The sequence below is a fragment of the Harpegnathos saltator genome, unplaced genomic scaffold (assembly GCF_003227715.2).
Source record: "Harpegnathos saltator strain DR-91 unplaced genomic scaffold, Hsal_v8.6 scaffold89, whole genome shotgun sequence".
Classification (NCBI taxonomy): Eukaryota; Metazoa; Arthropoda; class Insecta; order Hymenoptera; family Formicidae; genus Harpegnathos; species Harpegnathos saltator.
Window position 1 is genome coordinate 218,206 of NW_020230716.1, and position 25,583 is coordinate 243,788.

Genomic DNA, 25,583 nt, shown 5'->3' on the forward strand with positions numbered 1-25,583 from the left:
TGAATTAACCTTTGCCTGAATTTGCCTTGAGAAAATTATTAAAATATTTGGTAGTCTTATTCGTTTTCTGGATCGCTGATTACGAATCTAAAGTCAGATTTGCAAAATTCCAAATGGCGGACTCAATATGGCGATCATGATGTACAAAATTCATGAAGATTCCAATTATTATTAAATAATGACCAAGTCGTGATAAGAACATATGATTCTAGACGATGGAAGTCGATCGAGCTGGAAAAAATTTATATAGGAAAATGTTTGGTACTGCATATTTATGCTTACTAGAGACTAAGCATTCATCTTTTAGTAAAATAATATTGATAGTATGGATAAAATGGAGATACAGAATGAAAAAACTAGGAAGAGCTAATAGGTGCAAAAAATCAAATTTCGGCCGTTTTTGTAAAAATATTTGTTTATAAAAAGAAATCTAACCTGCAAAAAAATACTGAAAAAAATATGTTTTTGTACATCAGAAAAATATTTTGTTAAAATTTCGGACCTCCACATTCAATACTCTCCGAGGAATCGATTTTTCTTTAAGAAAAAAAAGCACTTTTTTCAACTTTGATTTGTTATAAATAATCACAAATGAATAATTGGATATGAAAACCTGTTAGAGTATGTTGAACAACTATTTAGTTATCTGGAAAACTCAAATCCCCGATTAGTTCTTCAAAATTATGTGATTTACAACGCAAAATTAAATCAAGAAAAAGTGGCAAGTATACTTCCCACTAACAGTGAAAGGGTTAAAGGGAGAACTTTGAAATTCCCAACGGGTAAATTTCAGCGGACACGGTGACATTGGCCTAACTTCTCCCGCTTCTTGGGGTGAAAATAAGCAATATATCATTAAGCAAATATTTCATTTGCTTCATGATTCAGGCAATTCGACTGTCTAGAAGATAGAAAGATAGAAAAATGAAGCGAAACTCTCTCAGAGACCTCCGAGAGGTTGAAACCTGAACATCGGACTGAGGAAAAGACACAGAGCGTCGCTAAAATAAGTAGACCTAATATTTTGCTAGTCTGACATCTCGAAGGCTCACCTAGTGCATATTGCAGAGCTTATTGCTCCCCTCCAGAGGATCTTTTAAATCCGAGGCTCCATTATAATGATTCGCTATTAGATATTCGCAACGCGCACCCGGAACAAGGACCGGATCAGCTGTAGCCGAAGGGTCGAGAGAAAGAGTCAAGGTCGCGAGAGTCGAAGAAGGAGGACACTCGGGCGAAGTTCACCAGCTTCGGCACTTTGTTATCTTCCGATATCTCCGGTCGTTACACATCCCTCCCGCAGCGGCGGAATAACGCTTATTAGGAGGGAAATTAATTTCCCTTGCGTCTCAACGTCGCTACCGGGCGGACTCGCTAATTACCGCGCGGTAATTAGCGCGCGAGCGAGCGTACATCGGCTTTCTTTATCTTTCCCCCCCTCTCTCTCTCTCTCTCTCTCTCTCTCTCTCTCTCTCTCTCTCTCTCTCTCTCTCTCTCTTTTTGGCCGTTTATTGCATCGAACAGCCGAGTGGTGGAGAAGGCCGAAAGACGCTCACCGTTGCACGATGCGCCGAAACGACTCTCAGGCTCGTACGATGCGATTTATCGTTCGTACGTCTCGGCGCGATAAGAACGGCGGCGACGGCGGCGGCGGCGTCGAAGGTAGTGGTTAAAGTACACGAGCGTTTTCGCAATCTTCCGACTACTCTCGCGCAAGCGAGTCCAGCGAGACACTGCAAGCGCATTAGCTCGTGTTCTCGCTGCATAATTAGCGCCGAGGCACGTAATTGCTGCGCTGCGACGGGAAGCGTTATTATCCGGCAAACGGCGGCATTTGCAGGAGCCAATACGACCGGAGGACAAATAGGGCGGCGAGAGAAAGGATAGGCGCGCGCGCGCGCGCGCGTGCATTGTCCCGAAAACGTGTCCAACGGCCAAAGCGGGGACAATTTCCTAATGAATGCCGAGACCCCTGAGGGCACAGATAACCTCCGACGAAATATCAAATCACGATCATCTTGACGGGAAAACAAGCATTCTTTAGTGATACAACAAACATGATCGCAGATGAAACAGATAGGAGAGAATAGATTGAACGAAATAAAAAAAAAAAGAAATAAAACATAAAATCGAGTGAAATAAGCACAGATGGAATAACAATCAATATAACAAATGGATGTAACACAGTCACACGGCTGCGAAAAGAATATCGTCGCGAGCGCGAAGCGCAGCGGCTTCAACGGGGGAAACTCGCCGCGATCCGGCGCATTAAAAGGACTTTTATATCACGAACTGTTACTTAATTACGTACTTTCGCAGTCGCTTTCTACCTCGGCCATTATTCACGCGCAACCTTAAGACGATCGGAGACACCCAGCTTGCGCATCGCTGTCGTCGCGGGAGAAAGCGCGAACGGCGGAGAACGTCGCGACGCGACGCGTCCGATAGAGTCTCGTCGAAACGTACGCGGGGTGGAGATGGCACAATATGACGTGGCCCTTCAGCGGGATGAAATACGTTATTGTTCGGAAAAGCAACATTTATGGAGCCTCGGGATTCATATCTGTTACAAGTAGTTGTAAACGTCAAGCCGGAGAGAACGGATGTGCTAGTTGAGGAACGGCCGCGCGGTAATTTGAACGAAATTTCAGCGTGTACGAAGGCGCGAGATGCTTCTCGCACGGGATATGATAATTACAAAGTACAATGTAATTTTTACACGCAGTAAAGAGTAGCCGCGTGGCATCGGAGAAATCTTGAGCACGTTCTTCTAAATTTAGATACGTTTCGTGTATTATTTTCCAAATCAATTCTCCATGTAACGTCTAATACGATAGAAAACGACAACGAGACATTTCAAGCACATTCTCGTGCATTATCTTTCAAACAAATTCTTCACGTAATATTTGCGCAGTATCGGAGAATTTTATGTACATTTCTTTTTTTTTATTTCAAGTACGTATTATTTTCTAAATAAATTCGCAAAATTGAGCTCACGATTCTGCCGATGCCGATGCCCGCTCGATTCTCTCTCTCTCTCTCTCACCAGCACTTTTCTGCTGTTGCATAAGAATTCGATGAAAAATCGTGCGAGAGAGGCTCTCGTTCTTTCCCCAACCGCAATTATTTCCGCGAAGCTCTTTAAACACGATATCGTAAAACTATCGTGAAAAGTAGGACATTTAAATAACTCCATGATATGAGTGTCAATCACGAGGTGACGAGGCAACTTCTCTGCCGCACGCTCGCACGGCGAAACTGGTTCTATTAAAACATCTTGTCTTTCCGAAAGAAGTGGCGTTTCGCATGTCGCGTTACGTTAATCGTTGTATCGTGAAAGAGAGTCAACGATCGTGCGAACAAGAGGCAGATCCATTGTGCGCGGCTGAACGACAGGGAAATAAAAAGTGGTGTAACGGGGGAAGGGAGGGAGGGAGGAGACCGAGACGATTACAAACGTCGCGCATCACTCGATTTAGTAATATTTTCCACGAGTTTTTGCTCGTTAGCTCCGCGACTAATTTAAAAGTAGGCGGCATCGGCTCTATCCCCCACCCTTTATTTTTCTAATCTTTTTTCTCCCCCGTTTCTCCCCCGTCCCTCTCCACGCTCTTTCTGCACGGTAATTCTTCTTTCCGAGATGCCACATCTTTCTCATCGCATGCGCGACGAGAACCTGAGGCGTTTATAATTTTACAACATCGTACATGCATCGCGTAAGATCGCTGCCTCGCGTGTGTAACCGATAAGTCGATCCCATGGGGAACTACATGGCAATTTTCACTTCACTTCTCGCTTCGATTGAATTTGACTTAAAGTCGAGAGATAAAGAGAGCTTCGCGTCTCTCCGAGGTGCTTGAATTCTCGGAAATTCGACTCGAGTTTTTCACCGTGCCAAGATGTCTGTTCCGTTAAACACGGAAATGTAACAACGCAAGCGTAATAAATTTCCATCCGTCTCGAGAAGAGAAGTGAAACTGAATTCTGCTAACGAATCCGTCGCAGGAATGAAAATCGACTCCGGAACGATTAGCACGTAAATGTCGCCGGAGGCGCGATTTTGCGCGACGCGTCGCGATGAAACGCGTTTTCACTGTTCTCCATCGTTCTCCTCTTTTTTTGCTATCGACTGCGCCGTTTATTACAACGGAAGACAGTCATCTCGTAATGATCGCGACTGGATACTCACCGGAATGCCTGACGACGACGATTATACACGTGGTCATGTCGTCCGAACCGAGGATGCTCACGTTCTCTGTGAAAGAGAAGAAGAATAGTTAGCGCGGCGTCGAGCGCGAATAGCGCCTGAATAGGCTATAGATTGTCAGGATTGTTTGCCGACACACAGCGGCAGTAACTTTCCACGATTACGCAAGGTGAGTGTTTTTGTGATTTCCACGTATTTCCTTCGGTGATCTCGCGAAATATCGATATCTCCCGAGCTCGCGCGAGAGGCGCGATTGATAACGCTTCGCGTTTTCAAAATTCCAATTTTAACCAAGCGAAGATAAGCACAGGTCGCGGGAAGGCCGCTCCCGCGGGTTCTCGACGCGGAAGATTAATTGACGTTGCGATCGCTACCACGTTCTCGCTTTTCACATTTTAGAGCGAACGTTGCTCGATCGACGTAGGATAAGTCCGGGATAGATGGTCAATTGCTAGAATTTTGTTAATATATGCTAGGCGTCAGCGCTGTTCGGTCAGTTGTGAGTTGGATGTATCACGAGTAAGTGTGTTTCATCCTGATGATCCCAGCAACACTGCCATTATGAGTAAATTAATGTTTTATGCTTTTAGTAACTTCCAAAATGTGTTTCACACGTCGGGAAAATACCTTGCGAATACGATTTATTTTAAGATTACAACATTAGACTTGCGCTTAAATGACTAAAAAAACATCGTATTTTCATATTTAATCTCGAAATTCGTCACCGACACTACGTTTCACGCATTTTTACGCCAATTCTCCAAACGGGGATGGATGGTCCATTTTTTTAGGGTTAGATGGCCAGCCTACTTAGCGAGAAATAGCAAGCAATGGACATCGGATCGACATTTTCGAGATATACAGAAGGAGGATTTCAGGAGGTTTTATAGTATGGACCATTTTGAGATTAAAAAAGTTCATGTTAACATGTGTCCAATTTTTTCAATAGGTATGGAGTTACAGCCGTTTGAATGTTAAGCATCAACGAAATCTGACAAATGAACAAAAGTATAAAAATGACTTATTTTTGTAAAAAAACTTGCAATAATTAATGAAGACCACATGAAGAACTTACTGATGAAAATAACAAAAACTTATTGGTTGGCTTTTATTGATGCAAAAACCCTACGAACATAAATGAAAACCACATGAAGAACTTTCTGAAGAAATTCGTGATTCACAATCAGTCGAATAATTCACAGCAGTTCAAAGTACATTTTCAAAAATCCCACCACCGTCCTCAATGCACTTTTCAGCTCTCTGTGCAACAGAATGTGTAGTTCGTCCGAGGTCGTCTTCATGTTCTTTTATGCGAAAACAAATGTCCTGAATGCGAGCAACCAATTCTTCTCTTGTGTTCACTTTTTCTTTGTAGACTTCGCTTTTCATCCATCCCTATACACAAAAATCTAATGGGGTAAGATCCGGGGACCTTGGTGGCCAAGGAACGGTACCCCTGCGGCCGATCCATCGCTCAATATTCAAATATTCAAATGGCTGTAACTCCACATCTATTGAAAATTGGATACATTTTAATATGAACTCTTTTACTCAAAATGATCCATACTATATGTAACCTCCTGAAATATGTACCTTTCCTGCTGAAACACCCTGTATATATATATTCGACTGTCATTTTTCCCTGGTACTTAACATTAAATGTCAAATTTGTCAACACCGATCGGTCAATCAGAGTTGGATGTATCACGAATAGGTGTGTTCCTTCCTGATACACAAAAACACTGTTATTATGAGTATTATAAATAAATATATTATAAATAAATGTTTTATGTTTCTATTAACCTCCAAAATGTTTCACACATCGGAATAATACGGAATAATACTTGCGAATACGGTTTATTTTGAGTTACAACATTACAACCTGCGCTTAAACGACTAAAAAACACTGTATTTAACCTAAACCTTCATTACCACCAGAGATGACGTATGCCCAACTATCCTTTGACATATGACCATCTAACCTGGACACCTGTGACCATCTATCCCTCACAGAATATTTTTAATATTTCGTTATTATTGGCGTCCCACGAATTCTTTTTCACAGAAACTCTTCTGTACATTAAACATTATCCTCTACTGAATGTGTTAACATGTTGTTGACCATTTATTGCATTAATACACTGCTGAGTTATTTGCAATTAAAAACTCTATGTCCATCTATCCCGGACTTACTCTATCTTTTTTTGTTTTTACGCAAACACGGGCGACGGACGATGACCGTCACGCTATCTGATAATTCTGCAATACGTCGATAAAAGAGATTATAAATATGTGTTGCGGCACGTGCTATCCGGACTCGTCCGGATTTGACGTCCGGAGCGACGCGTTTAAAACGGCAAGAAAGAGAGAGAGAGAGAGAGAGAGAGAGAGAGAGAGAGAGAGAGGGGGGGGGGGATAAATTAGAGATTCGTTCCAGCGGAAAATTTGCCAACATTCTTGCAGCGACGATGTGACGAATCGAGTGACGAGTCGACGTGTTTTCAAAAGGCGTACGCCTCCGTCCGGAGGTATTCGGTAAAGAAAGGAAAAAAAGTCGAGCTGTGTAATTTACTGTTGGCCGATAACGCGAAATAACAGTGACGGACTCGGCGCGTCCGTCGATTTATCAGCCGCGGTTGTTTTCTCGATTCTCATACATAATTAACCGCAATCAGCTGGCAGCGGCGCGCGTTGCGTCAATCGCGGTACGATATCGCGGCGCAAGTTGCCGGTAACACAATTCGATATCACCATCGGGAGATAACACGCGGTACTCGTGCGGATATTGCATCAGCGGCATGTCCCGATAGAGAAGCCAAGAGATTGTTTTTCGGCCGAAATATCTCTCTCTCTCCCTGGCTCGCGTGCGTGCGCCTTCTCTCTCTCTCTCTCTCTCTCTCTCTCTCTCTCTCTCTCTCTCTCTCTCTCTCTCTCTCTCTCTCCCCCTCGTGGAGTCTTGAATTTATTGATATCTCCCTGACTCCGGAGCGCTTATTTTTCCTCTTTTTCGGAGGTTCTTACGTATCGCTTTCGAACCTCTTTTACAGAGATCGTTTCGCCGCAAATATCTCTCTTTCCCTCTCCATGGACCACACACACATATTAATCCCTATTTGGCAAAATCAAAACATCGTCGAAACGCCGCCACGTAACGTATGTCTAGATTATTAATTAAATCGCTCGTTATCGTGTTATCGATCGAACGCGCTTAATTTATTATAACTATATCAACGTTCTCAGGGAGCGATTGATAAACGCTCGGCCCATCGATCAATCGATCCGCATGCTTAGGCTCCGGGGAAGGAATTTAAGGATGTTGCGCTCCGTCTAATATTTATTTTTCGAGCTTAACGACCGTTCGGGCACCGGTAATGTGGAATAAATTATATGAAACTCGTACGCGCCTCTTGTCGCAAGATGCATTATTCGCGCGGGATTCGCTTCACACGTGCCATTTTTTGCGGCAACCGCGTGCCGCAAAAAGTAGCTGCTCCGTCACGCGACGATCTCTACTCGCATCGTGCACGCATTTAATCTGAGCCTGAGTCTTTTATTCTTATAGTTTTGTTTTATGCAGGGTATAATAGAAAAAATAATAATCCTCTTTAAAAAAATTAAATAATCTGTGGATAAGAGGAAATTTCTGTTAACCCTTTCACTGTTAGTGAGAAATATACTTCTCACCTTTTCTCGATTCAATTTTGCGCTGTAAATCACATAATTTTGAAGAACTAATCGGGGCTTTGAGTTTTCCAGATAACTGAATAGTTGTTCAACATACTCGAATAGGTTTTTATACCCAATTATTCATTTGGGATTATTTATAACAAATCAAAGTTGAAAAAAATGCTTTTTATAGGGAAAAATCGATTCCTCGAAGAGTATTGAATGTAGAGGTTTGAAATTTTCATCAAATATTTATCTGATGTTGTATAGAAACATATTTTTTTCAATATTTTTTTGCAGGTTAGATTTCTTTTTATAAACAAATATTTCTACAGAAACGGCCGAAATTTGATTTTTTTGCACTTTTTAGCTCTATTTTCCTAGTGTTTTCATTCTGTAGCTCCATCCTATCGATACTATCAATATTATTTTGCTCAAAAGATTCGTGATCAGCGACCTGAAAAACCCATACACCATCAATAAAAATTTGAATTTTCATTAATTTTGTACATCATGATCGTCATATTGAGTTCACCATTTTGAATTTTGCAAATCTGACTTTAGATTCGTAATCAGCGACCTAAAAAACGTAAGACTATCAAATATTTTAATAATTTTCTCAAGGGAAGTTAATTCAGCAGTGAAAGGGTTAAAATCAATAAGATTTGATTTTATATTAAGAAATTTATATTAAAATCGATAAGATTATACACATACAGGTTGCGTGAAAAGTTCGCGGAGCGAAACTAAAATAAAGAATACCAAATTCTAAAAATGATTTTATTCTTCAATATAGTCTCCATTAACTTCAATACACTTGGCCCAATGGCTCTCCAATAATTTTATTCCATCGCGGAAGTGTGTTTCTGGAAGGTTTGCGAAATATAGTATGCCTCTACGGCTGCTATAGCTTCTTCATTCGACAAAAAATGCTTTCCACGGAGGAATTGTTTCAGATTTCGGAACAGATAGAAGTCGCTGGGTGCCTAATCTGGCGAATACGGTGGATGATCAAGCAATTTGTACTTCAATTCATTGCATTTAGACATTGACAAAACAATTGTGTGAGCAGGTGCGTTGTCTTGGTGAAAAATGATTTGTTTGTGCTGCAAATCAGGTCTCTTCTCACGAATTTTTGCGTCCAATTGATCCAAAAGGTTACAATAATATTCAGAGTTAATTGTTTTACCTTTTTCCAGATAGTGAATTAATAAAATCCCTTTAGCATCCCAAAAAGCTGATGCCAAAACCTTTTTTGCCGATCTTTCATGCCTTGTTTGCTTTGGAGCTGAACATCCAGCTTCAGTAACATCCAGTTTCAGTTTCCACTGTAAACGTTCCTGTTTCAATTAGATCATGGTGATATCAATTCATCATAGTTATAAAACGAGCACAAATCGTTTTATTTTCTTAAACGATCCAATACGCTGAGAAATTTGCTTTCGAACGAGTTTTTGTTGAATTGTTAACGTATGCGGCACCACTTTTCCAAACACCTTTTTCATTTGTAATTCTTTATGCAAAATATACCGTACCCGTTCATCTGAAATGCCTGCTGGTATGAGCAATTTCACGCGTAGTCACACTTGGATCTTCAGAAACAATAACATGTATTTACTCAATGATTTCTGGTGTTGATGCGCTTTTTGGACGTTCACTGCGTGGATCATCTTCAATGCTTGTACGACCACGTTGAAAAGTGCCCATTTACAAACTATTGTTTTTGAAGGAGCAGATTCCCCTAACACATTTATCATCTCGAAATGAATTTCCATTGCCTTTAAACCTTTTTAACAAAGAACTCAATCACTGCACGCTGTTTCAAATTTTCCATTGCAAACAAATATACTGACACGTCAACTTCAATCGGCTTGTAAACACAGAAAGAATTGACAGATGGAAATGAAACCTAACCTAGGTTTATGTGAAGAGTGATTCTATACATAACCGACTACAATTTATAATTCTACCGTTTACTTATAGATGCTGCTCCGCGAACTTTTCACGCAACCTGTATATAATCCCTCGAACTTTAAGAATAATAATGTATTTACAATATTTCCCTCTTAATCTTAGAAGAATCCTCTTGAGGATATGCCATATATAAGAATAAAATCCTCTAAAATTTAGATGATTCCGCTTGTTCTGGAATTACTTTTTGTTGGGTTTTCTGAAGCCTACCTTTCCCGAAATCAACCTTTACCGAGAGAGAGAGAGAGAGAGAGAGAGAGAGAGAGAGAGAGAAAGAGAGAGAGAGACAGGTCTCAACGAATAAATCCACTAAACTAAAAGTCTTAAACTTAAATCTTCAGCGGTCCTCCCGGGGGTATCGGTGCTTCGTGACAGTTTAGATTGGAAGTAGGACCAAAGTTAACGAGGTATTAACGCGAGAAAATTCGGCAGCGTGACGAGCTCTGGAGGAAGGAGACACGTTTCGAGCCTGTTACCTGACTTCCCAGTCAGCGCAGGCGCGATATCTAAAGGCCGCAAGTTCACGAGCGCTCGGACAGCCGAGTGTCCCGCAGACACCCTGTATGTGTGCCTCTTCGGCGTGTTCTCGACACGGCGCCAAGATGCATTGCACTTACTGTCGTGCGGCAGAGTCGCGGCCATCTCTCGTTGCTGGACGTAGAGGAGGCCGGCCGGGCCCACGAGTTTCGCCGGCATCGAGTGCAGCTGGGCCGCGGACTCGCGATATACCGGGTGGACCGCGTACAGAGACCTGCTGTCCGCCGGGACCTCCTCCTGCAGGACCCCGTTCACCACCAGCACCATCCTGCAAGAGAAGCGCAACGATATCGGTGTTTAATGCGCCGGGTGTTTAATATTTTCGTCGCACTTAAATCGACCACGAGGCGACCACGGTGATGCGCATAAAATGAATTCCGGAGTAGCGATGCGTGAACGCTTGAATATACCGCGATAATTCATTCCGGCGGCCATTCTTCCCCACGGCTGATTTCCATTCGACGATACGCACGGTCCTAGGAAAACGCCGAGAACGCGGACTCTGCCGGCCAAAGTCCGCGAGCGAACGCGCAATAGACATTACGTGTCTATTGCGCGTCTTTCTTTATTGTCCTAGCGAAAAGGATCCGAAGCGAGGAGGATCCGCGAGGAAAAGCGCGGCGTAATCGTTGGCGAAGCGCTGCTCAGCGGCGACCGATTTGTTCAGGAAAGCGCCTCGCAGCGATGATAAGCGCTCATTTCGACAATTGAATACGATTGGTCGAAGAAAATCGAAGGAAGTCAACAAGGACAATAAGAGTCAACCTAAAAGGGCCCCTGATTAGCAGACGTTTGCACAACGCAACGTGCGCGCTGCTACACTGAGAGAAAAGTATATGATATTTGAAACTACAATGATATAGTAATTAAATTATAGTCCGAAATATCATACTTATAGTAAGTATTACCATAATATCGGTAATAATTACGATATAGGCATAGTATAACCAAGCATATAATATTTTTACTAAGAATTAGATAGTAAGTTAAACTAAAATTATTGTATGGATACAAATATAAAATGGTAGGTAAAGTAACTCTTTTATATAGTCAATATTAGCAGAATATTTGCTAAATGATGACAGATGTAGCTATATGAATATTAAATCTCACTATATTTGTGAATGAGAAATTACCATATATGTGGTAAAAGTAACTAAACAATTATTTAAGACAATCATATATTTGTGTTTATTCTACTATAATATTTTGCAGGTTCCACCAACTATAAAAATATGGTTGGCGCCAAAATGAACTATAAAATATAGTGAGATTATAGTTAATTCAACTATATTTTTCTATTCAGTGCGAAGTTCGAGTCCGGGAAAGCGCGCTGCCCGCGCAGCTTGCGCTAACCGGGACAGGTATACGCTCTCCTGAGACACTCGCGAAGCGACAGAGTCTCCGAGCGTGCACGATTCCCGCGCGATAAATCATAACGGGCGGATCATTAAAATTAATTTACGGCGACCGTAAAGCGAAAGTAATTGTCGCGCGGCGCAACAGGCGGGCGTTAAACGTCAGAGGCGCGCGTTGGCTTATCGAATATAAATTCGCCCGAGAGCGCAGGATGCCCTCGCGCGCGCGCGCGCGTCCTCTTTCAGTGCGGCGCACAATGAAGTCCTCAGGTGTATCTGGCCGCGCGATCGGGCCCGGGCATTGTGTGACAGAGCCGGTTGCGGCTCAGATCGAGAGATCCGAGAGAGATCAGCAGTTATTGTCGGCGCCGGGCACGTTAATCGCGTTAACAGCGCCACGACAAAACCGAGCCCGTCCGGCTCTCCGTAAGGGAGAACTTGTCCACCGTGTTACGAACGGCGACTGCACACGCTCGATATCGCCGAGGAGTCCTCCGAGAGACCAGAGAGACGCCGTGCGAGATCGTCAAACGGCGGGGCTACGGTGCTTTTTCGCACGGAGGGGAAGGACCGGTTGGATTGGGAAGGATCGCTCGTGACGACGGCACGACGAAAGTCCTTTCAGCCACGGAGGACACGGAGGAATTTCCGGTTTTCTCAACGCTGGGGCTGCCAGTGGCCGCGGTTTGTAATCTCTCGTTAAAGGTTATTCGACTTGGTGTATCCGGCTGGATTATTTCTTCAGATTTGCCTCCCTGTCGCACCCGATGGAGACAAATTATTCGTCAATCGGACGATTGTGCGGCGATCAGCACAGCTTCGTCGTAAGGAAAAATGGATTCGGTCGACGAGCGACCGAAATCAAACTTTTTTTCCATTGATTCGATAAGTATTCTAAGAATTATTATTAAGCCGCACTTTGTTAAGGCACGCGATCTCAAGCGCACCTGTGAACATCGCTCGTGCGGGCACTCGAGGAAGCAACGTCGCTCACGAGGCGAAGCGACGTCAAAGATTCAACGAGATACCGCCGATTAATAATACGTCAACATTCAGCATCGCGCGTCTCCTGGCTGGCGCGATTTCCGTGAGCGTCCCGGAAGGACGACGCGTCAGTCGGCGTGTCTACCTTAATTAATTAACAAGAGAAAAGAGAAATGCGCCAAACAGGTTTGCCGAAGGGTCACGCGCGCCGCGGCTGAGTGCAAGATAATCGCTAATTATATCGAAGGCGCTCGCGCGCAGCTCGCGGAATGAGAGAGAGAGAGAGAGAGAGAGATTCCGCAAAAACTTGTCGCAAGCCGTCCGCGTATGCGACACGCATGCGATTTGTGTGACGGGGATTAAAATAGATGTTCGCGTCCGTGAGAGACCAACCACATGGCGTGCTCGCCGCTTTTTCTGCCAGACACGGGAAAAAACGCGACGTCGAAAAAATTACCGGCGGCTGTCGTATCGAATCGGACCATCCCCGACTCCGCCGGCGATCTTTCAATCTTTCGATTCGTCTCAAGCACGAGTGAATCGAGATAAAGGTGAGATCCAATTGTCTCTCATGCGGATGGGATTCTTTCGTCTCTCACGAGACGATCGTGGATGAAATTAAAGTTGAGTTTGCCGATTCAATTTTCACCACACGAGGAGGAAAATCTCGGCGATTGAATGGAGATCGGACAAAAACTCGCTGATGAGAAACAATCTTCGTTACTGTGCTCGAGACATTCGTCGCTCGCTTGAGATAACTCAAATAACTCAAAACAATAAATTGAGCGTAATAAAAATCTCCTGCTCGCGAATTTTCCACGACGTGGGAATTTTCCAAGACGTGCATTGCCCGTTAGGGAAAAATGTACTGAAAATGTTCACAAGTCGGACATTGTAGCAGTTTGTGAATCTCGCGATTTTTATTCTCGCGACAACGCGCGTCCATCGAATTTTTTTATTGCCACAAACTTGCTTGTGTCGTCGGAGATTCGCGATTACACAAAGTCGAAGTAGCCTTTTTCCCACACAATTGCATGATTCGAATTAAGGGACGTGCGAACATGAGTTTTTACGCGCTACGGGCCTATGGACAAGTCTCACTTCACGTGCATGCGAGTGGAGAAGCGTTTAACATCACGTGAATGGGTGTCTCCGTGAAATCTATAATTACACGAGTGTCTTTCCGCCAGGCGCTCCAGAAACGGAGGGGAAAATTGCGGCGGCCGCGGAGTACGTCTCAAGGCGCGCCCGCCGCCGCAAAATGTACGTAGCTTTCGCTATTAAAGAGCACGGCCGTAATCCAGATGAGATAATTGCATGTTTTGCATTCGGTGGAAATATCACGGCTTAATTATACGGCGCGCGGCATACGATGCGGATAGCCGCGCGGGCAATTTCGTCTTGCGATTCCTTCCGCGAAGCGCCGCGTGATCGAAATCTGATTTTCAAACGACGACGGCGTGAACGGAATTTTTCGACATCCCTGGTCCTTTCTTCGCGCGGAGAGTTTCCGCTAACGAGCTCCATCGGTTAATCGCAACATTACGCCGACTTGTGAACATTTTCAGCACATTTCTCTCCAACGGGCAATGCACGTCCGGGGAAAATTCGCGAGTAGGAGATTTTTACGCTCAATTTATTGTTTGGAGTTATCTCAAGCGAGCGACAAATGTCTCGAGCACAAATAACAAAGATTGTTTCTCATCAGCGAGTTTTCGTCTAGTCTTCGTTCATATGGCACGTTTAAAAAATCGTATCGGGGAAAGCTATGAAATGTTAGCGAAGCTAACATGAAATGAAATGCCACAAAATAACAATGTTCCAAGAAAAGTTGGAGGAAAATGTTCTATGGATTGCCACGGAGAAACCCATAGAGAAATTTCTTAGGACTCTCACGGATGCATCTGCAGATTGCAATCGAAATCTCCAAATTCGTCTCAAAATCAACTACTCGATTACAATAGTTGAAAAAAAAAAATGGAACTTGTGCTTTTTTCCATTCAATAATATATTGATGAACTTTTATGATATCAAATGGGGAATTTCATGTCCGTATCAACTATTTTATTTAATGGAATAAAAAATGAAAAAAAAAACAAAATTCTAACCAGAAAAAGTATTGGGAAAACTTTGGGTTTCCTACTTGGAATATATTTAGAACACTGATAGGAAAATATAGTTGAATTAACTATAATCTCACTATATTTTATAGTTCATTTTGGCGCCAACCATATTTTTATAGTTGGTGGAACCTACAAAATATTGTAGAATAAACACAAATATATGATTGTCTTAAATAATTGTTTAGTTACTTTTACCACACATATGGTAATTTCTCATTCACAAATATAGTGAGATTTAATATTCATATAGTTACATCTGTCATCATTCAGCAAATATTCTGTAATATTGACTATATAAAAGAATTACTTTACCTACCATTTTATATTTGTATCCATACAATAATTTTAGTTTAACTTGCTACAATTCTTAGTAAAAATAATATATAATTGGTTATGTTATGCCTATATCGTAAATATTACCGATATTATGGTAATACTTACTATAAATATGATATTTCGGACTATAATTTAATTACTATATCATTATAGTTCCAAATATCATATACTTTTCTCTCAGTGAACATGACACTTCCAAGTGAAGTCGCGAAAAGTTGAAACGAAAAGTAGAAACAAGTCCAACTTTCCCCTTTGGAAGAACACGACTTCTGCTCGTGAGAAACCAGTTTCGGAAAAGTGTCGGATTACGAGATCCTCCCAGTTCAGAATATTCAGAGACGTGCCTGACACATTCTGATCGTGCGCGCGGTTTTGGCCGCACGCGGAGGCAGGGGATCTTCGTGAAACGCGCTTCGGGAAAACATCGTCCAGACCTCGGACACGTGGTCGAACGAAATGAAAAGTAGCGTGCTAAACGGGGACGTAGCTAAACGAGGTAGCCGAGTTATTGCGCGGCGCTCATTGCGAAACTCGCGTCATCGTGATTGCCGCGCGGCAGGAGAAACTGCTTACGTGTGATTATTTACATCGCGGACACTACTTCGTCTACTAATGACAGAGAGAGAGAGAGAGAGAGAGAGAGACGGAGACGAGCGGCGGAGGCGCCTTAGTGTGTTCGCGAACAGTCACGTGGAACAGTCGCGGCTCCGCTGACCGTAGCCGCAATTATCGCGATATTGGCACGTGACATCCGCACCCACCGATGGAAATTGTTTGTATTAATCAGGAAAGACGCCGCGACGATCCGTCCGCGTCGGCGCGATTTCCTCGCGTTCAACATCGCCTCTCAATCGCGTGTGACGTGTCGGTCACACACATGCCGCGAGATGTCATTCGCGCATCACGTCACATCTCGCCACATCGTGGGGTGTAAGTCGCGGATTGTTGGAATCGGGATTCCAACAATCGCGACATTGTCGGGAAAGCCGTTCAAACCGATCGAATCTATCCGATTTGGTTGGTTTTGTTGCTGAAAGAGACCCGCGGAAACTCGTAACCATCAGCGACTGTGCCACGAGAGATGCAGCAGGACGCGACACGAAGAGCAATCGACGTGTTATAACGCAAACGTATCCCTCGATTCAAATTTGCAACTGTTGACCCAAATTCACGATACTTGTCGCGCGAACTGCCGAGTCCTTGAAACACTCGACTCGACTTGATCATGGCTGCGTTCGCGTTTGACGTTTACCGATTCGCGCACGATTCTCGATTTCTAGCGGCTGGAAGCGCGCTTTTCATCTCTTTTCGCTATCTCAACGAGATAAGGTTGTTTATATAGAGCATCGTCTCCGTATCATTCGTATTGCTCGTTATTTTTATCAAACACTTATCTTTATACTCCGTTGCTTGACGAGATTGTGTAATTTATACAACTTAACTACCATTCGCATATTTATATGTACTATAAATATTTCGATATTATTTCCCGCTATATATATACACGTATTATTTTTTTTATTTAACTCCTTACTTGATATTATATTATATGTTTTCGTCCAAACAGTAGCGATAAATATCCAACTTGCCGTCGAGGCCGCGCAAGCACTTCACCACGAGGGAATTTTCACGACCATCCGTCTCGTTATTATCACCCGCGACGTCTCCCAACACTCACGAGATACACCACTGAAAGTTTCCTCACGACCCGCCGCGAATTCACTAAACAACTCTCTCGCCGTCACCGATTGCACAAACGCGTCAGTGTACCTCGAGCTTCCTTATTGATTTATTGTGACAATTTTAGGAACTACGTGACTGATCTGCGCCGAAACTCGATGTCCGGATCGAAACGATGTTTCGATGTTTCGCGCCAAGTTTCTCGCTATCGTTCACGATGACAAATTCACAAAACACAGAAAACACGAACGCCCGGGTCCTTCCGGGAATTCAGTCGACTGTTCAGATCAGAACGATCACTTCCAGCCCATTTCGTTGCCGGGCGAGCAAAAGATGAGAGCTCTCTTCCTCTTCCTCTTCCCCCTCTCTCTTTCTCTCTCTCTCTCTCTCTCTCTCTTTCTCTCTAGTGCTGATTTCCGGATCGCACACCGCGGAGGGATCTCGCGAGGCAGAGCCCCGATCGTGAATCTAGCCGAGCGGCGACTAAGTCCGTCGGTGACGACGATTTTCATTCAGTCGTCGGCCGACTGATTAACAAATCACGCTAGTTATGGCCTCCCTTATCAGCTGACGCGGCGATTGGACGGCCGTATGGACGCGCGGTTGGGCTGTGGGACGGGTTAAAATCCAAGCGGCACCAATCGGGGCCGGGCCGACGATGCCGATCGGATATCGGGGTACCGCGAGCGAGAAAATAATATGTTTGGCCGTGGCGAGGACCGTCGCGGCCGGGCTTAGGAATCGAAATCGCGCCACTCCTCGACTTTCTTCTTTTTCTCCGCATCCCTGCGCTCTCTCTCTCTTTTTCCTCACGCACACGCCCGACGACGACTCTCACAAGTAAATCTACCCGAGTGTCCCATTCCGATTTTGATAAAATTTTACATGCGTATAGAGCATCGAAAAATATTAGAAACGTATTTTTTTATATCGACCCATAAAACGTTTGAAGGGTATAAGTTACCATTAAAATGTCAATTTTTTCGCTTTCTTGTCCTGTACATAAATACTCAATGTCAAGAAATGTTTGAGAAAATAATGCTTCCAGAGGAACACATCAGCTGTTTTTATGTTACCAAATCCGAATTCATCAGAAAATTTGAGACTTTCAAAATGGCGGATTCAATATGGCGGATCGATATTTGAAGAATATCATATTTTTCGAAAGTTCGTGTACATTTATTAATTTCTCATGAGTCATGTATCTCAAGGTCTTCAGAATTAAAAACGATAATACATAATGAAATTTAGAAAACTATATTTAATAATATATACTTCACATATATACTCATTAGCCGAGGAGGTCCACATATCTTCATTATTTGGGCAAAGCATCCGTCTCATTTACTTATTATCATGAGCCTAGAGAAGCCACATACAAAATCATACACCAATTCCAAAAACTGACGGAGAAATATTTGCAAATTTTCATCCGCCATGATGAATCCGACATTTTGAGTTTCAAAATCTGATTCTAGATTTGCTTCTTACTCTGAAGACCTTGAGATATGTAAATCGGAGAAAATTAATAAATGTATGCCAATTACGACAGAATCATGATATTCTTCAAATATCGATCCGCCATATTGAATCCACCGTTTTAAAAGTCTCAAATTTTCTGGTGAATTCGGATTTGGTAACATAAAAACAATTGATGTGTTCCACTGGGAGCATTATTTTCCCAAAAATTTCGTGATATTGAGCATCTATATATAGGACAAGCGAAAAAATTGACATTTTAGAGGTGGTTTCTATCTTAAAAACACTATATGGGCCGATATAAGAAATACGTGTCTAATATTTTTCGATGCTCTACACGCATGCAAAATTTCATCAAAATCGGAGTGGGATAGAACTTGGGTAGGTTTACTTGTCAGAGGCGCGCGCAGTGTTCGTGTCTCGTGAGAGAGCGTCGTTCGCTCGCGAGGTAGCCTCTCTCCAAATCTCTTGGAGTGGAATCTCACAGCGAAAAAGTGACGGTATTTTCACTCGAAATGATGATGAATATACCGCCACTCGGGGAGTCGTAAAAGCGAATGTTTCACTCAGACTTAGAGCGGAGCCTGAAACTACGTGTGAGCGAATGTCTTGGTCGAATATGTCCTGTGTCGGCTGCATTCTTCACTTTCGAGCGAAAAGTCACTCGGGAATCCGAGTGTCACTTAATTTCCCAAAATTTCACTCCAGGAGATTTAGGGAGCACGGTAAAAGTGACACGGAGGACGCACGTCTACTAATTCTGGACATTCTTGTTTGCACAATTTCAACCTTTAAAAAGGTCTTGTACTTAAGGCCTATTTGGTTTATTTGCATAAAGCAGATTTTGTATAAAGGACAGGAGGTTTTGTACAAAGAAGGTTATTTGTACAAAGGACAGGATAATAAGGATGCCCAGTGTTAGACATGCGTGCCGGCATTGATTGAATTTTACCTCAATGGCCGAAGAAATGCAGATCGCCACGAATGCAATTAGCGAAAAGTGCCAATCATTATTATTATTATTAATGAAGACAGCTGTGACGCACGAGGTTTTTAGCCTTGATAATGAAAATCGTGTCTGCCCGACAAGTGCTAAACCCGAGAGAGAGAGAGAGAAAGAGAGAGAGAGAGAGAGAGAGAGAGAGAGAGAGAGAGAGAGAGAGAGAGAGAGAGAGAGAGAGAGAGAGAGAGAGAGAGATACGGCTATACGACAAAAGGATCGCGTTTGCGGTATAATCGCATTGTGCAAAAAGCAGACATCAGAATTTTACATTACGGACGCGATAAATAATTCATACGGTATAGTGGTATGGTAATGATAAAATTGATAAAAAGAAAAGTACGGCGATAATCGCGCGCGAACTCAACATGCTAATTTATAACGTCGCTCTTCTCGGGAATATTCGATACGATACACGCGCGTGCAACAGGTTAAAAAATAGACGAGAATAGATGCGCGATAGCCGCGGCATTGATTAATAAAGTACACAACTCCGACGATCGCGTTACGAGCATCGACGGGCGAACGAGCTTATTCTTATCGGACGCGCGAGGTGTTTCACGCCGCGCGGAGAATCACGGAGACGTTTGCACGTCGAAGCGAAGCGAGAAACTCAATGATGAAATCGAGCGTGAGTTAGCTAGCGACGATGCTGGATGAGTGACGCACGTTGGAAGCTTTTCAAGTGTAATCGCGAGTAATCGCGGGTCGAGGATCTACCGTCGTGAAAAGACGGCGCGAGGACGAGGAGCGGCGCGGGCAAGGCGATACCATCTGAATATATGTAGATACATGGAAAACGGTCAACCCGCGTGTATTTTTACAATGAGCCGCGAGAAAGATACCCGGCCGGGCTGAATAAGCAGCTGCAGCAGGCTCAGTCCGATCCATAGACCGTGTGCGCCGGAAGAATAAGAATAAAAAAAAGCGTGTAAGTGCGAATTTCGCGCGAGCGGACTTTTGCGGCCGGTGGTAGGATTCCTGCACGTGCAGGATCCTGTGTAGTTTAACCGAAAGGAGGAAATGGTTTCGCGAATGTGAATAATCGCGCACTTGAGCGCATTAACGTCGCTTTTACCCGCTTCTAATGATTCAGGTTCGGATCTAAGAGGGAAAGGTGCGCGCGCACTTGTGTGTGTGTGTGTGTGTTTGATCAATTTCAGTCGATTGTTTAAGCAACGTGAAAGATATTTGAAAGATATGAAAGAAAAACGGCCAGTGCAAAAGGGACTATGGTGGTATTTAATTCCGATGTGAGAAAATGATGTTTCGAGCTGTTCGAGTTGGTGAAAAGGGAAAAATGCATATCAACGACCTGATATAACTACAACAAAAACTGTCGTATTTAACGAATTTTACTGAACAAAAATATGGTGGGAAATATCTTTTTCTCCTCATTCGCGTTAATTCGTCCTTCCAAGGCGTCTGGAAAAGTCACGTCTCCTCCTTCTCCGCATAATTGATTCAAATAAATACAAAGTCACGTTCTCCCCTCTAGTTCTAGTTATCTGAATCGTGGCATCGAAGCATCAAGGTCATTAGTCTAAGTCTGAAGTTATGTTAATTTCCCCGGCCGCCTTATAACTTATTCCACATTTATTCGATTCGGGGCGCGCGATAAAATCGTTTCGGAATATCGCCGTGACGTCTTTTATACGTAGGATGATGATGCCAATGACGCGCGTGACGCGCTTGGAAACATCAGGCGTGCGTGAATTCATTGACACAGAAATGGACCGAGGCCTAAGAAAGAAAAAGAGGAAAACAAAGAACGCGTTTCCCCGTCCTCAACTTTCTCTTCAACGTGTGCGTCTATAGTGCCTCAGTCATCCACATGCCCTCAACTATCCGAGAAGTCTCAGAGAGATGTTCATAAAATGAAAAATTAAAGAAAAATCGAAAAGATAAAATATCATTTATCACCCGATCAACAAATCAACGGGACCACCAATCTCAAATATACAATATATGCACGCGCGAAAAATGTATCATATTTCAAAATATCCTCGAGAATATTCCTAAGGGAGCAATCTCTCTCTCTCTCTCTCTCTTTCTCTCCAGTCGGAGACTGTTCCCCCCGTCAGTCCAAGATGTAAATACGTCAGAATGAGAAACGACAACTTACCAATAGTAGCTTTTCACTGATCGGCGAACAGAAAAATCGCCAGACAAAATTCATCCCAACCGATCTCGAGGTGGTTGAAGAGAGAGAGAGAGAGAGAGATTCACCCTCCGGGAGGCTGTGCCGCGAGGTATCCGAAAGACGAACGAGTGTCGTGACAGCGTGAACGACAGGCCTCGGAGTATAATCGCGAATTGATCGAAGGGTCAGAGAGATTCCCACCCCGAGCAGCGACCACCCTCGAGGAAGTCGCGAGGAAAGGAGGCAAGAGGGGCGACCTCGAAGACGCGATAGCATCTGGACGCAGCCGGTCGCGGTGGGATTAGGAAACCTTATCGACGTGATCTCACGGACGAACGGACGGAGCGATGGACGAGCGGGCGGGTCTGGAGAAAAAAGGGAGGGAAAAAAGGACGAGAAAAAACACCCTCGCATCGGAGATTAAGGCGCGATCTCGAGCGCGGATCTTCCGCGATCCTCGCGCGCCCGGCCTGGAACGAATCGCGGTACCGGACGGTACCGGACGGCCGATACCGGACCAACGATACCGGATGAATCGGAGGGAAGCGGAGCACTCTCTCCCGCCGCCGCCGCCGCCGCCGCCGCCGCCGACACGCCTCCTCGTTCAACCGCGTTCCCGGATCGATCGGACGATTTACGGCGGGGATCGATTTGATCGACGATTAAGAGAGGACCGCCGCGCGCGCGCGCGCTCTCTTATGCGCGCGCCTCCTCGGCTGGATGTGTCCGGCGATATTTCTCGCGCCAAGGAACCAAAGTATTTTAACCCTCGCGAACGGCTTTTAACGCGCCCTGCTCTGATTAATGCGTGTGTAAACGCGCGAGCTGAATTTATCGAGAGCACAGCTCGGCCGTCCCAACCGCGCATTCCCGACGCGTATCGAGCGCTAAATATGCCTGTCTGATTCACAAACTCTGAGAAAGTATGTTCGTTGCGCAGAATCAAGGCCGTACCTTATGCGAATTCTGTTCCGTGTCTTCAACACCTCCATGAGAAACAGACGTTGCACCCAAAAGAAAGTATCCTATTTGTAAAGTGACTTTTTTCATAGTCTCATATTCTAAGCGAAGCCTTTTACCAGAAAAGGATTCCTCTTTCGATAAAGCGATTAAGATAAAGCGATTTCGATCAAGTGAATTCATCTAAAATTTATTAGATATTATTCTAACTGTTTTCTTCTTATTTCAAGAGGATTTTCTCTTATATCAATTAATTTTCCTCCTATATCAAGAAGAACGCTTGTCGGCGTTTTTCCTCCTCTTCCACGCTCTATTCACACAGAGACACTCTCTCTCTCTCTCTCTCTCTCTCTCTCTCTCTCTCTCTCTCTCTCACGCATATGACGATCGTCGCCGCATTTGTTTTATGGACAACGTCTGGAGCAAAAAAGGAAAGAAGAGAGATCAATGTTGTTTTTCCCGGTTATTTCCCGGTCATAAACGAAGTTCAAGAATTTTTAGAGAAAATCAACTTAAAGACATACTGGCCCATATCCATTTATCATATCGCGTTGCATACCACATTAATCGCCATTTAGAGTACTTAAAATTACAAATTTATGTCTTTTCCTTACTACTTTTTCAGCAGAAAGTAAAGAAAAATTTAACTAGAACTTTCTCCAGACAGTTTCATAATAATTTGCTCTCCTTTCCCTATAAAGGAATGTACCAACCAAAAGTAAGAATAAAGTACGAATAAAAAGTAAAAGTAAAATAAAAAAAGTAAAATAAAAAGTAAGAATAAAAATAAATAATGATCCTCTTAAAAAAAGATTAAATAATCTGTATATAGGAAGAAATTTATATTATAATCAATAAGATTTGCATTATACATGTAATCTCTGTAACTTTAAGAATAATGTGTTTATAACATTTTCCTCTTAATTTCAGAGGAATCCTCTCGAGGTCATATTTATAAGAGAAAATCCTCTAAAATTTAGATGATTCCGCTTGTTCTGAAATTACTGTTTTTTGGATGCATGAAATATACCGACACTTGAGAGTCGCGCGTGGTCGCGAGTGCTCCAAAGAAGAAAGAAACGATTAAAACAACAATGTCGCGGCAAAATCGTGCCCACGGCTTTCGTTGAGCGGATGATTTCGACTCGTCCTTACACTCCTCGCCTCATTTTCCAAAACGCATGGAATCATCGAATTTCGGAACGGATCAACCGCGGGACTCAAAGGGAGGCAGGACGCTTCGCCGTCGATCTCGCTTCGAGGGACGCCCGAGCGCTCTTCGTGCAGTCGCGGCGACCGAGGATTCCCATGACGCACGGAAAATTAGAACCGCGCCGCGGACGGTGAGATTATACGGCGCGGTAGGTAGGCATGGCCATTGTTGCACGCCGACGAAAATTACACTCTTCAAAATCCATTGTACCAGATTGCCGGTCGCGCTGGATTTTCTGCGTCGTCCTCGTCTCCGTCGTCGTCGTCGTCGTCGTCATAGGCGCGTCTCCTCCTCCCTCCCTCCCCCCCCCCGCCCACCCACACCAGTATATTGTTCATCCTCCGGACGCTCGCTTCCGATACACAAGCCGTGCTCTCTTCGTGTGGCCGGTGATGCATCGCGTGAGATGCGCCGCGATGCCGATTCCTAGCCTCCCTCCGGACTCAGTCCCCCCTCTCTTTTTGTTTCTTGCATTTCCTTCGTTAATTATCCACACGTCATACACGTACACACGCGGCATCTGGTATCGCATTACCGCGCGCACTCTTATCTCTCCGTCGTATTATTTTCTATTATTTTTCCACGCCCAAATTCCCTCGCGTTTGCGACTGCGCATCGATCGAGAGCCAGTTTGTTTAACTTTTTTTCTTTTTTTTTTTTTTTATTATAGTGTAAACCCTTGCCGAAATATTCGCGAGATAAAAGCACCGCTCTGCGGCGGCTGCGGCGGCAAGCTCGGTCGTGCGATTCAAGTAAGCCGCGCGCGCATCGATACTTCTTACTTTCCATCCTTGACATGTGTGGTGTCGCTTCCCCTTCCGAGATGAGAGACGCATGCGGCGAGACAATAGCGAATGCGCACATCAACTCGCGAGGTTTTTCGCTTGTCGACTATCAATCATGTTTCGCGAACGGTGAAGCTTACCGCGTCTCGCGAGACGGCGAAGCCGAGTGAGATCCGCCAATGGCGCGGATCGTGCAGTGCGCTTCGACGCGGGCGCTTATTTTCCAGCGTCTCGACTGATTTAACGGCGGCTTTTTACTTCGCGCCATCCGTAGATAATGCGTACATGCGCGCGTAACTGGAGAGCGAGATGGAAAAATCGAGAAAACAAAGTCATCGAGATAGCGCCCAACATAAATGTCTTCTCGCGAGTATCTGGAGCAAAGATAAGAAACCACGACGCGAGAATCGGGGATGTACAGTTCCGTTCGAAGACGACTCAATGGCGCTCTGGCGCGACTATCCACACAGCCCGATGAACCCGGTCGACGCCGAAGTCGCGTAAACATCCATTTCCCGATGAATTCGCGCCACGTCAGCCTCGTTTATCAGACCCCCTTGATCTCGGTCTCTCTCGCCCGACCGCCCGGAGTCGGTCGGATCTCTCGCTCCGCGCTCGCGCAGCTCTGCCAGCAGCTCGCATGCCATCGCTGATCTCTCGCTGCGATTCGCGCCCAGCAATTCGCGCAATCGTGTCTGTGAAGTTAGCACGACGTGTTAAAAATTATTAAAAAACAATGTTAGTTGCAGTAGCATTTCTCATAGTTCTACAGTTCCTGATAAAAATAGAAAAAAGTTCCGTATTCTTAATGGCAAAAGATCGAAATTGAAAAAATCTGCTAACTTTACGTTCCAGCATAATCTTCTCTAAAGTACAAGAAGCCGGTGAATAAAACGCTTTTTGACGAGAGCTCCCGTTAGTTCTATAACTATGAAGCATTTCAGAACAAAATGCCAACAATTAACAATTCTGTAGAATTTTAAACATTGGTCGGCAGCACGACACTCGGCGAAAACATGTCGTGCCGTCGACTTTTTGCCGGCTGGCGCCAAAAGTTAAAATTCATTTAAAAATAATTATAATGGAACTGTAACGGAATTATAATGGAGAAAGAATGACTGAAAGTGGTTGAATGGTCTAT

The 25,583-nt window shown here is 44.0% G+C and overlaps 1 protein-coding gene across 2 annotated transcripts in view; it reads right to left on the reverse strand.

Moving 5' to 3' along the window:
• The window catches only part of Ntan1 (N-terminal amidohydrolase 1), a 77,554-nt gene that overhangs the window by 6,626 nt on the left and 45,345 nt on the right, over positions 1 to 25,583 (reverse strand). Inside the window, exons 1-3 of one of the 2 annotated variants that reach the window (XM_011138990.3) lie at positions 16,717 to 17,352; positions 10,462 to 10,649; positions 4,190 to 4,255 (exon numbers count right to left, since the gene is read on the reverse strand). In XM_011138990.3, coding sequence (XP_011137292.1) covers positions 4,190 to 4,255; positions 10,462 to 10,648 — 253 coding nt within the window. In that variant the 5' untranslated portion in view covers position 10,649; positions 16,717 to 17,352. Of the gene's footprint in view, positions 1 to 4,189; positions 4,256 to 10,461; positions 10,650 to 16,716; positions 17,353 to 25,583 lie in introns of those variants that run through there. The other variant, XM_011138989.2, reaches the window with a different exon arrangement.